Source organism: Heteronotia binoei, chromosome 5, assembly GCF_032191835.1.
Source record: "Heteronotia binoei isolate CCM8104 ecotype False Entrance Well chromosome 5, APGP_CSIRO_Hbin_v1, whole genome shotgun sequence".
In the NCBI taxonomy this organism is placed as follows: Eukaryota; Metazoa; Chordata; class Lepidosauria; order Squamata; family Gekkonidae; genus Heteronotia; species Heteronotia binoei.
Genome location: NC_083227.1, coordinates 140318443 through 140331727, shown reverse-complemented (window position 1 = coordinate 140331727; position 13285 = coordinate 140318443). Strand labels below are relative to the sequence as shown.

Below are 13285 nucleotides of genomic sequence, written 5' to 3'. Positions count from 1 at the left end.
GCAGCAGTAAAAGCCATAGATTAAGGTTTAAAAATCTGTATTTGGCAGTCAAATTTAATTGAGCTAATATGCTGCAATAATCTGGGTAGCTGTTAACTGTACAAACCAAAATTATCTTATTAAATTATCTTATTAAAGTTAGGTAGCGACTAGGGGTGTGCAAAAAATAATTCGGTATTAATCGGATTTGGAAATATATGGGGCCAAAATATTTGGAATACCGTATATTCCCGAATACTGGTATTCGGAATAGCCATATATACTGGAGATATACGGCTATTTCCAAATATACAGACCCATTATACCCTATGGGCCATTGAAATCAATGGCAAAATAGGGTTTATTGGAAGCCGCCTGGAGAGGAGGGGGTTTGAGGGAGAGCCCCCAAATTTGCAGGGGACGCTCCCCTAAGAACCCCCCAAGTCCCAAAAATATTGGGCCAGGGGTTCCCATTCCAGGGGCACCCAAAGAGGGTGCCCCTATCCCACCATTATACCCGATGGGCCATTGAACTCAATGGCAACATAGGACATAATCAGAGGCTATTGGGGGCAGGGGGGTTGAGGGAGAGCCCCCAGAACTGCATGGAACCCACAGAGGACTCTCCCCTACAAAAACCCCAAGTCCCAAAAAGATTGGGCCAGGGGGTTTCGTCTTTGGGCTCCCCAAAGGGCCCATTGCCACCAATGCTGGGCAAAGCCCAATTAGCCACTTCCTCCACTATAATTGCTGTAGGGAAAGTGGCTCTGGCCAGAAGGGGGTTTGAAGGAGAGGCCCCAAAACTGCAGGGCAGCTTCAGGGGACTCCCCTGCATGCAACCCCCCTGGCCCAAAAAGACTGCACCCATCTGTGGGCACCCCAAAAGGAACACTGTTCCCAATGGTGAGAAAAAAACAATTAGAGCCACTTCCCCCACTGTAATTATCATAGGATAAGTGGCTCTGGGGAGCAGGGGTTTTGAGGAGAGCCCCCCAAACTGCTGTGCAGCTTCAGGGCACTGTCCCACACAAAACCCCCAAGGCCAAAAAAAATTGGACCAGGGGGTCCAATTCCTGGGGCACCCAAAGCCAAACCTAACTTCACACCAGAGAATCTCTACAGGACCCAAATGCACTACATCCATCTATCTACTCTATGAACCCTGCTGGCCTGGAACCAATATAAACCCAGTTGCCAACGTCATTGCCACACAAAACACAATCTGCAGCAAACCCAGATGCCAGCTCTCCAGCCCTGCCCCAAACAAGAAGGGGAGAGCTGACCAAGCACAACAGGCATGCTGGTTCTGCGTCTCTCACCCAGATGCCAGCTTCCCTGCCACAGAACGCGCAATCTACAGATGCCAGCTCTCCAGCCCTGCCCCAAACAACACGGGGAGAACTGGCCAAGCACAACAAGCATGCTGGTTCTGGGTCTCTCAACCAGATGTCAGCTTCCCTGCTACAGAACATGCAATCTACAGATGCCAGCTCTCCAGCCCTGCCCCAAACAACGCAACTCTCAAACAAGAGAAGCGGTGGACCACACCTAGCTCCACATCATTCTGTATCTGACACAAAGCAAGAAGCATTTAGACTTACCTTGAGTGATGGATGGTTGGTTGGTCCAGGCTCTTTTGCGTTACCCAGGGTGCACCACGAGGAGGCGAGCCAGAGTTGCACCCCAAATGAGGAAGATCACTGGGAGAGCCTCAGATTGTGTGAGAGGAAGGGAACCATTCCTTCTCTTTCAGCTCAGCAGCAACACACCAGCTATCACTCTCCCATTAGAGGGACCTCAGTATTGGTATGGCTGCTGGCTGCCTGTCATCATCACTGGCATCTCCCTCTTCCTTCCTCCTGCCCCTGAAAAAAAAACTGGGTTATCCTGGCTGGGCCTGTGGGTGCTGTCGGTTAAAGTTGGGGGATGCAATGGCCCTTTCAGTATTATTAGGCATGTGAGGATGGGGACTGGGGAAATTTGGATTGCTTTGCAGATTTTAAATCAGCATTCACTTTTGGTTTTGGGATGGATGAAGGGTGGGGGGGTGCACTGCCAATCAATTTGTGAGTGAGTTTTTGGGCTGTCTTTGGACTCTAGTCTATGTTTAGTGGGAGAGTGTTTTACAACCACCTTCCAAGCGTGGGCCAAGAGAGGATGCAGGCACAAGTAGGTGCTCACTTCATTCACTCTCAAAGTCTGCATTCAGGGAGCCAAACAGAGGCAAGGTGACCTTCAGGAAGACCAACTGCTCAACTGTCCAGGGTTGCAGGCGATTGCGATGTGGGCAGACAATGTCGCCCATATGTGAAAAGACGTGCTTGCTCTGTATGCTCATTGGTAGGCATGAGAGGAACACCTTGGCCACCGAGGAGAGGGCCGGCCAGACCCCCTCCTTTGCAACCCAGTAGTCCAAAGGAGATATTTCCTGTGTCTCGTTGGGCTCCAAAAGATAGTCCCTCACCATCGCAGCACCCATCTCTGCTCTCAGGGGCCTACCACTCCCAGAGGGGCCAGTGAGCTGCCCGATGATTGTCATCTTGGCACTCTTCTAGGCGTGAGTCTGGTGGGAAACACTGCCTAGCCGGGGAGGTTGGGGATGAACAGCAGTGGAAGTGGCAGATGAGCTTCTTCCACCCCCCTCCACTGGGCCCGCCCTGACTCTGCAACGCTCGACCTTCTGGGAGAGCTCATCTCACCAGCGATAGAGCTCGTTGGCACACTCAGCGATCGTGCCCTTAAGATGTGGGTCTAACATGGTCGCCATCATGTAGACCTTATCCTGGGTGAAAGTCTGAAAGCGGGCCTCAAGCCCTTCCTGCAGCCTAAAAACCAGGGCGCGCACCACTGGAAGAATGTCTGCATGGCCTTGAGCTGACATTAGAAACGAGGCCAGGTCCTCATGGGCCATGTAGACCATGGGGATGACCAGTGCGATGCTTGCTGTGTCAGACGAGAGCATTTCTGTGTGGGTCTTGAAGGGCCCAAGAACCTCCACAGTATGAGAAATGTTCCTCCTCAACCAGCTTCTCCTCCAGCTCCTGCATGACACTCTGCACCCTCCTTGGGGTGATCGTTTTGGACAGAAAACTATCCCCAAAGCTCATCTCCAAGGAGGGCTGCTCTTGTTGCCCCTCCCCCGGCTGCTGAGGCCGAGTGACATCAGCTGGAGGAGAGACTGCCCGAGCAGCAGACCCCTGCTCAGTGCCAGCACCTAATGGCACCTCTGCTGGGGGTTCCCCAGCAGCAGCTTTGATGAAGGGCCCAAGGCCCTGAACCAACAGGTGCCCCGACTTCTTTTTAAAAACCCTCCCACCAAAGCTAGTTTGTTTGTTTTTTTGGTCCATAACCTTCTTCATCACACTCTGGCCAGAGGTCAGAGTGCTAGAAGGCGGCTGTGGAGTGGCCCTACGCACAGGTGTGTGGGGGAAACTGGGTCCTCCCCCTCCCCTCCACCCCTCTAATCTTCTCCTTGGCCTTGCCCCCAGGGCCCCTCTTCTGCTGCCTGTCACTCATGTCACCCTTGGCCAGTCTCACACAACCTGAACTGAGAGTGGGGTTTTTTACAAACCTAACTCACTACACTGTACCCTGAACCAACAGGTGCCCTGACTTCTTTTTAAAAACCCTCCCACCAAAGCTAGTTTGTTTGTTTTTTTGATCCATAACCTTTCCTTCTTTGGGTTGGGGTAATAGTCTGGTAAAGTTTAGAAGACCAGGTGATCCTGCCTCTACCTGGCTACAGTTTTTAAAACGCTACCTTGAGATGAAGGCAATCCTTGTTATATCCTCCTAGTTAAACTTCTCCTAACTAGATCCTGGGACAAACCGGATTTCCTTGCAAACTAGAAATCAGGTGTCCCCTATAACTTGAGATAAGCTGTAGTTTACCCTATTAAAATCTAAGGATGCACTGGCTTTCAGTGGCTGAAAGCAAGATGCACTGCAACCCTAGTCTTTTTAAAAAGGGAGCCTGATGTGGCCTAGTAGTCACGCTGCCTTTTATGAGAAATCTGAAATCTTTTAAAATTGCCCCTATCTGGCCTAGTTGAATTTTGAAAGAAGATAAAGCCCTAAATTGGATTTTTTTTAAATTTCAAAAAACACAATCCCTAAAAACACCCTTACTAGTGGGGCAGCCTATTTAGTGGCCCTAGCCAAACCAAAAGCACCCCCACACTCCAAAAATAGTTCTATAAAAACATGAAAGTGACCCACCTCACACAGCCCACACATCAACCCCCTCACACCATCCAGAGGATCCTGTATAATGGCTTCCAATTGGATTCGGAAGTATATGGTGTCATATATTTCTGAATCGGGGGATTCGGCAGTCTATTCGGTTCGGCCGAACCAAATGCGCACCCCTAGTAGTGACATCTTCTGGATAATACAGAGGAGATGATTTTGGAGCTGTTTCATCTAGTTAATGAGTGTGCTGTGTCTTAGATTTTAGCAAAGCTCCCATTGTAAGAGGATAATACTGTAATTAGCGGGGCTGAGGTTTCTAATTGGATAGCACCCCTGGCATTTGATACTGGAATCTGGATTCTTGTGTTCTTAAGGATCAGCTTGCATGATCAACTTTACCCAATGAAATCACTGCACTCTTTTGCCCTTGCACTCACATTTCCCTTCAGACCAAGCTGCCAGCAACGGAAATCTATGACGAATGCAAGTTTCACCAGACTGTGGGTTGGCTGTTGTATCGAATGCACCGTTGGATATGTGACTTCTACACACACAGTTGATGAGATTGAGCTTTACATAAATGAAACTTGCAGTCTGGTGAAACTTGAGCCCTTTAGCAACATAAAGTAGCACCTAGTTGTTATTATCAGATGTACTGATTCTCTCCACCCTTGTGTGAATTCCAGTATTTGTATGTAAATATGATTGTCTATCAAAATAGAGGTGTTTGTGTGTCTGCTCATGCATAGACAGTCTACTTATTTCATAGTATTTATTCTGGGTAGCAATATCAGCATGGGTGGTGGTATTCATCTCCTTTGAAAAGGATACCTATGAGTTAATACCAAAATAAAGCAGAAAACTGAGACACAAGATGACTGTTGGGACTGCTGACTTGATACCTACACGTGGATTCCTTGCTCTTCAGTTAGAGGCTAAATTTCTTTCTTACAGGAATTGTTAGTGGTTGTGACTGAGTTTGTGTTTTGGTTCAACATAACTCATCTCCTGCTTAAAAAAAAATCACCAGTTAAGATTTCTTTAAACATTACTAGTAATGTTAGGAGTTCCCATTTCTATTTTTAGTCCAGTAGTTTTAGTCGACAACCTACTTACACACAACATTTCAGCTGAACTGGCTAATACAGAAATATAAAACAATTGTGTAGATCTCATTTGTATACTGGGCGAGCTGTTCTGAAGACATAGGTTTGGATCCCACCCATTCATGGAAGAGGGAGCTCTGCAATTTCACCAGATGCCCCCTCCAATGCATTTTGTTTATTTTTCAGTGTTTCCTAGCCCTCTGCAGAGGATGTTTAGGGTTCTGGGGGAATATTGCTCTAGGGATGGCAAATAAAGATGACCTTCCATGAGCAGAAGCATACAGAATCCAAACCATAATGAGCTTGCATACTGAATCACCCAGTAGATTGTTTGGAATGGCACTGTCAGCTTCTTCTGATCCATGAAGGTAGCTCTAGTGGAGATGGGAACAATTTTCACCCACTGCAGATTCTCAATTCATTTTTCATGTTGTTCTGGGGTTTTCTTCAGGAGCAGCCTTTCGTGGAACCCAATGGTCTGTGTTGGGGGTGGGGTGGGAGGCAGGAACATTCCACTCTGCTGGTGAATTTACTTCTCTTTAGTGGAAAACAATGTTTGGGTCTAACCCAGGTGAAGGCTGTCCCTGCTATGGTGAGATGGCAAGGATTAAACTGAAGACCTTTTTAAAAGACTAAGAGTTTAGCTATGGTACAATTGGTAATGGAAATGTTGTCTAGCTTGTGACTTTGGTATAGTTTTGCTCATTTTTTTGTGTTCCAAAGGATCATATATTCTCTTTTATCACTGTGTGTGTATGTATATATATATATATATTTCTTTTATATTTTGATTATGTTTGATTTCTGTAGTTTAATTCATGCTTTTTATGTTTGTTTTTTCAGTTAATCTCACACACAGACTTAAATGCCAGGAGCGGACTTTGTGCATTCATGTGTTTAGTTGCTTGAGCTTCCACCTGTGATCCATTCTGCCCATACCATTATGCGAATGAGCCAGCGTGAAAGACAAAATGACCATCTTCTGTGTTTCTCAGTGAAAGGACTGGGTCTATGCAGGATGGAACTTAAAAAAAGAAAAAAGAAATTACTAACCTTGTATTTGCAAATTCCCCCATATGCATTGCAATGCCTAACTCTGAAATTAGCAGGGGTTTAATTTATTTTAAGCCTAATACATCTATTTATATACTAACACTACCTATCCCTAATAAATTAACCATTACAACGTAACTAAGACATTAAACATGAAAATTACCTTGGGGAATCTCATTTGTTTTATCTTTTAAAATAATTTTGGTGTGAAGAAATCACCAAAATGTTTTGAATAAACCATCACTCGAATGTGTGGTGACACTTTGAATTTCTTGTTTGAAGAAGACTGTTCCAGCTTCACAACTTCCACTCTAGTGGTATTATTTAAACAAAAACCCTAAATATCTTTAATATTTGTAGTAGTAATAAAAGTAATATTACAGTGTTTAGCTTTCCTGTACACCTGAAGTACAGCATTATTAAATAGGAATTTTAAGAGAGCTTGCACTCATTGTAATTATGGAACTATGAATGAGACATCATTCCATTTATTGTACCAATGTGTGCTGATGTCTGAGTAATGTTTCATCCTGAATCAAAAGTATGATGTAGAAAACTGCAGTTTATTTTTAATACCTTTAATTATCACTGTACACTCCTTTAAATGTACAGTTTGGAGAACCAGTTTGGTGTAGTGGTTAAGTGTGCAGAATCTTATCTGGGAGAACTGGGTTTGATTCCCCACTCCTCCACTTGCACCTGCTAGCATGGCTTTGGGTCAGCCATAGCTCTGGCAGAGGTTGTCCTTGAAAGGGCAGCTGCTGGGAGAGCCCTCTCCAGCCCCACCCACCTCACAGGGTATCTGTTGTGGGGGAGGAAGGTAAAGGAGATTGTGAGCCGCTCTGAGACTCTTCGGAGTGGAGGGCGGGATATAAATCCAATATCATCTTCTTTAAAGAAGGTTTTCTTTCTACTGTTTCTAAAAATGCACATTTAAAAAACTTGTGAATTTGCTTTACTGCAATGGCTGAAAATAAAAGTACACAGGACTGTTATATTTCAGCAACAGTTACTATCCTCTTTTTTGTAGGATGAAACTGAAATAAGGAATGAATATCACTTTCAGAGCAAGATTTCTCTTGAATTCCCTTTAATTTAGAGTATTGTTGACAATCATAGAAGCACTTAGATGTGAACATTTCTTAAAATTACATCTCTGTGTGGTGACTTACGTTCTTTAGACAAACAAACAAACAAACAAGACTTGCATGAGTGGGGGACCATCTGACCTAATTCCAAAATCTCCAGATTTTTGACTAAAGATAAGGGGACTCTTGACATAACCTAAGACTTTCAAATAAGAATTTGCTTTGCCAAACACCTTGTGACAAGATATATTTTGAAATAAGAGTTTGTGAAGGATTTCCCCAGCTGCTGAATAACTAGTTGCCTTTGGAACTGCTCCTGTTGTTTGCTAAGATTGGGAATCCTTACGCATGTTGGAAACGCTCATGAGCTAGAATTTGAAATGGAAAATCAGTGAGGCTGAGGTTGATGGCAGAATATTTCCAGGTGATGATAAAATTAGCTGTGGGACCTAATTAATTACATGAAGGAGACTTGAGGGCAGTAACATAGTATCATCACATTATACCTTAGCTTGCACTTAAATGATTTTAGGACTACAGTCTATATTTGTTTCACAAGAAATTCAAACAAAAACAGGCTTGTATCCTCCTTGAATTTCCATAGGCATGATGAATAGGGTGTTTTTCTCTGATTACTTTCTCCACTGGGAGAACTCATAGGAAATATTCCTGGGGGTCTCCCTGGAGCAACATTGGGGGGCATTTGGGAGGGGGAAATCAGTGAAAATTGTCCCTCCTTGCATGTGAAGCAATTCTGAGTGGGATCCCAGCCAATATTCACAGCTATTAGATCCAATTCATTCATTGCATAGAAGTGGGGATGAAAACTTGAAAGAAGTATGGGCATCTCTCATTCATTCTACACGTTGTGCCCTCAACCAGATCTGTCACCTTCAGAGGTAGTAGACATTGTTCCTCTGTTTTTCCCAACCTGCTTTTGTGTAATGTTAATGACTGTTCTCAGATCCCCATTTCTCTGGAGATGGTTTAGCCTCCCACTTAAAATCCTTTTTTAACGCTGTATTATAGCCTGAATTTTATGTTTGAAATGGTGAGAGGCACTTTCCTTCCCTGCCCGGAAGTAGCATTTAACGGGGCAGAGATTTCTCATATTGCACATTCTCTTCCAGAAGCCCATTAGAAGTGCTCATAAGATGAAATATTGTCTTGGGGTTTTTTCTCCCCAGTGTAAAAGGCAATTGTCTGTCATAGATTAAAAATCATGCTACAGTATTACTTGATATTTGTAAGGGGAAAAAACCTCATGCTAAAATTATACCGGTACTTTAAATGGCAAGCCATCTAAGAAATAGTGGTGTAGATATTTACACTTTTTAGGAGTTTGTTGTAATCTGATTTTTTTTTAAAAAAAGAAAAGAAAAGGCTGTGCCTCTGTTAAGCTATATATATATTATTTCCTGATGGATACAAAATATTAGGAGAAGGCGTTATTGTCTAAATGGACAAATATGACACATCATGTACAAGATGACAATCCTGGCAAAGTGAAGCTGGCAAAAGTTGTGAAGTCAATCATGTTTTCCTTTGTCAGATGAAAGGTTTTGTAAAAGCCTGAAGACTAATTACACGAGACTTCAGAGCAGGTCAAAAGTTTGATCAGACTAATGCAAACTAATGCATCTGTTCTAGCAAGAGCTATAACCAATAAGATTCTCTATGCACATTTTTTCTTTCTGATTGGCTTCCAAAATCTCATTTTCTTTCTTCCTACCTTTTTTGGAAGTGTGTGAAAAAACATTAGTATTAATGAAAATATTTTTAATTGCCGCAATGGCAATATTTTCCATATATTTCTGATGAAGACATTCAGAATATATGTAACAATATATTAACTGTGTGTGAAAATATGTATGTATGTATACACATACATACATTGTGCTGACCGTTTCATCCCTTTTAAAAAATTACTGACCTCAACTTTGTCTGAGTTTTGTTATCCTTTTGTACAAGTCATCCCCAACAGAAATCGCACATTTTTGTTTTCTTGGCTGGGACCCTCTTTAGTAGTACTTAATGTCATATTTTTGTATGAGACCAAACTCAGCTGTTTATTATAATTCTATACATTTGTTTCTTATTTAACAAGTTACTGGTGGTTATAATGTGAGATTAATCTTAAATTAAATTCACCTCTTACGGTAGGCGATGAAAACAGGAAATGTAAAACTATTTGACTCATTTCCCCCCCATCCTTTAATCAACTGGACTAATGGAAAGATGCAGTTTTTCATGGAAGTTTCACTAGTACATGTTTTCCGGTTTTTCAAAGCTTGTACATTTGAGACTGCAATTTATTCGTTAACGAGAGCAAAGTAGAGGATTCAACCTGGAAGATCAACCACACAACATTACTGAGAGACAGTGGGGGGAAATTATGAAACTGCTTTCATGAAATGTTAACATGTCATTCTCATTTTTGTTTTACAAGTTTTTTTTAAAGCTTTCAGTTTCTTTCAGTTTCCTATGTACTATTATTAAATGTTGCATTTTACTTTGAGTTCTGTGGTGTTTTACTTTTGACACGTTTCTTTCAGTGTTGAATATCTGTTTTCCATTATGTGGGGAGAATGCTTTCACTTCCAAGATTACATGTACAGTTGTGTGCCTGAGCGGAACCCACTGTCTCACTGATGTAAATTAATCTAAGGCACTTCACTTACAAAAATACCTGGAACTAGGATTTGTCCAGGCTTAAAAATAGTTGACTTGGTTTGTCAGATACATAAAGCATTGGGCTTTGTTGCAGTACTCCAAATACATCATACCATTCAGAGAATGTCATAGTATTGTGGCACATTGTTGGGCTTCCTTTTAAAGAAGGGGGGGGGATTCATTTCTGGGCAGGGAGGTAAGATTAGGGTAGCACTTGAGACTTGACTGAATACTTGCTTGTATTTGTAACAGTGAAGGGGCAGGGAATGTGAGAGGAAAATAATGCCTTTGTCCCTGAAGTCACAACTCCTTGGCTTCTCAAGAGCAACTCTGATAAATCTTGTTAATACAGTAGACACTCATGACATTAGCAGAGAACCTAAGGAGATTTTTCCTAGGTAGGTAGAATAGTAACAGTTTTCGGTTGCTAGGGCAGGGCAATTGAGAATACTGGCATAGTGATCTATACATATCATAATGGATTTTATATTAAGAGGAGCTGAAAGTGAGAAATGAACTAGCTAAAAAAAACACTTAAAGACAGTGATGGGTGAATGCTGTAAGAGATTTAAGTCTAGTGTAATCAGAATTGATCCTTACATTTAATACAAGCACAGCAGCAGACAGAACTGTCCTTATCTAATTAGACTAATTATATAATTAGGCTAGCACTAGAACTGCCACTGCAAAACATTGATGTGCCACACTAGCAGTGGAAATCTGCCATGTTAACTGTGCAGTCCTATGAAGAGTTATCCTATACAGAGTTACTCTAAGCCCACAGAAAGCAATTACCTAGTTTAAACTGAAATAACTGCACAGGATTGCATGGAGGTAACGGAGGGGATGATTATACAGGAACTTATTTGGATTGTAGTCCTTCACCAACAAATGAGGAGTTCTAGATAAGCCCCTCTCCCACTCCAAAGGCATAGAATGGTGTGGTAGAAGAATGTTGTGCTGTCTTTACAACTTGAACTATATAGTTAGCAGAACTATCATGTTGGGTGGGAATTATAGACAGCATTTGGCCTCTGTGAAGATTGGATGTGTTTAATTAATTTATTGGTTTAGTTAATACATCTGATGTATCCATGTGGATATGCAGATATAGAGATCACTGTGGTTGCAGTGTTAGATGTATGCAAAAAGCAACAATTTGGACTCATGCCTGAAATGTCTCTTTGATCTAATAACTGTTGGTAGTAAATGAAAATGGCTAGGTAATCAGGTAAATATATCCCTAATATCTATTATAAAATAGAGTATGTCGTTCTATAACATTTTCCTTTTAGAATTAAAAGTTGACTCAGTACTGCTTTCCACATCGAGATGCAAAGTCTTAGAATAAATTGCCCAAATCAAGTTTAAATAATTATATAGACATATAGTGTGCTATTGGTTGCTGTAATATATACTACCCTTCTGATATATAATCTTTTGAATTGGAGATTATGCTTGACTGTTGTGATATATACTACCTTTCTGATATATAATCTCTTGGACTCGGAGAGTTAAACCATTTAGTCTCTGACTTGAGTTCAGATTCATTGCTTCTAAAATGTTGCACTCACAAGTCTACTCCACTGGTGTTTAGATACTGGAGTGACTTTTACGTGACTTACACCCCGTTAAGAGGCAGGTAATTGGTATGATGAAAGGGAAAATGCTGGGAGCCAGGCCACTTCCACATGAAGGCATTATTCCATTTTGAGTGAGGTTCCATTCAGAATGTTGTAAAAGTGAGGCTTTCAGACAGGACCAAATCTACATGGGCGTTTTCGCACTCACGTTCAGCCGGCGCGACCCCCCTCTTCACCGCGCAGGATCTGCGCGGATTTCGCACTAAATGCCGCAGAGCAGCTGGAAGAGCCGGAAACTCCCGTCGCAAAAGCCGCGCAAACGGAAACTGCTTTTTGGCGGTTTACGTTTGAGCGGCTTTTGCGCCGGGAGTTTCCGGCGCAAAAGGCTGCTCCGTGGCATTTAGTGCGAAATCCGCGCAGATCCTGCGCAGTGAAGAGGGGGGTCGCGCCGGCTGAACGTGAGTGCGAAAACGCCCCATGTTTTTTGAGAGGGGGCAAAATTAAAAAATGGTGCCCCCTTATGGACCCATTCTACCTTATGAGCCCATAAAATAGAATATCCAATTTGGTGCCCCCCTCCAGGGGCGCCCAGGGCAAGCACCCCCCTCTGCCCCCCCTAGATCCAGCCCAACTTTCAGATGGGCTCGTTAAACTATATACACAGTGCATTTGGATTGAATTTTGAATTTCAGATGGTGCTATGTATTCCTGCTGCACTTGCTTTTTGATGCCTTTCCCAGTTTTATGCTGCATCATATAGAGAAACTGGTTCCTTTCTTTAAACAACAATATAAAAATGGGTAAAAAAAAAAGATAGCTCATTACAAAGTGCTACAAGTAGTTAAGGTAGTATCCCCTCACTAAAAAACACAACACACAACAAAAATTTTAAAAAGTGGCTTCACAAAAGTGGATTAAATCTTCCAAAAAAAGGCTCTTTATGACATCTGAAATTTAAAAATAAGCCATTCCTCCTCAGAATTGGCAGTAGTTTAAAGAGCCTGCCTGTCTGAAATGCAAGAAAAGCCACCTATTCATCAGATAACAAAAAAAGATTAAAGAGCCCATCTGAAAAACAGTCTTAATGACAGACTGAAAAGAGTCTGAAAAGAGATCAATGTGCCAGTTTCCCTTCAGCCTGTAAACATTAAAAGCGAACTTCATGCAAAATCTATCTAGGCTTGTAGTTGCATGAAACTAGGACCTAGTAGTCATTTAATTATGAATGTGATGAAGAAGAATGTAGCTTCTTTGGCTTCTTTCTAGGTCTTTTTACTCCATATTCTTTTTCCTTCTGTAATAAAATGGTTGTGACCACATAAACCCCCACCCCCCAAAAAGTTTACAACTGCAGGTATTAAAAGCCCTTCTTTAAAAAAAAAAAATCAGAAGATGCTTGAAGTTCTGGATATTCAAGATTCCATGAGTTGAAATAAGTGGAAATTTTGCGCTACCTCCAGTTTTATTGAATGTGCTTTCATGCAGTTACGCTTGGCTGTCATTTGGGTTAAATTGCAAGCTAAATGTTGCTTCTCTCTTGTTCTTTCTGTAGCTTCTTTAGTCTTCCCAGTTCGTGCTCCATAACATCAGGAAGATATGTAAATTAGAAGAT

General features: G+C 42.2%; 1 protein-coding gene across 3 annotated transcripts in view; it reads left to right on the top strand.

Moving 5' to 3' along the window:
- The window catches only part of SEPTIN8 (septin 8), an 88711-nt gene extending 75426 nt beyond the window's left edge, over positions 1-13285 (top strand). For 2 of the 3 annotated variants that reach the window (XM_060240512.1, XM_060240511.1), the window contains exon 10: positions 6120-9935. In XM_060240512.1, coding sequence (XP_060096495.1) covers positions 6120-6123 — 4 coding nt within the window. In that variant the 3' untranslated portion in view covers positions 6124-9935. Of the gene's footprint in view, positions 1-6119; positions 9936-13225 lie in introns of those variants that run through there. The other variant, XM_060240510.1, reaches the window with a different exon arrangement.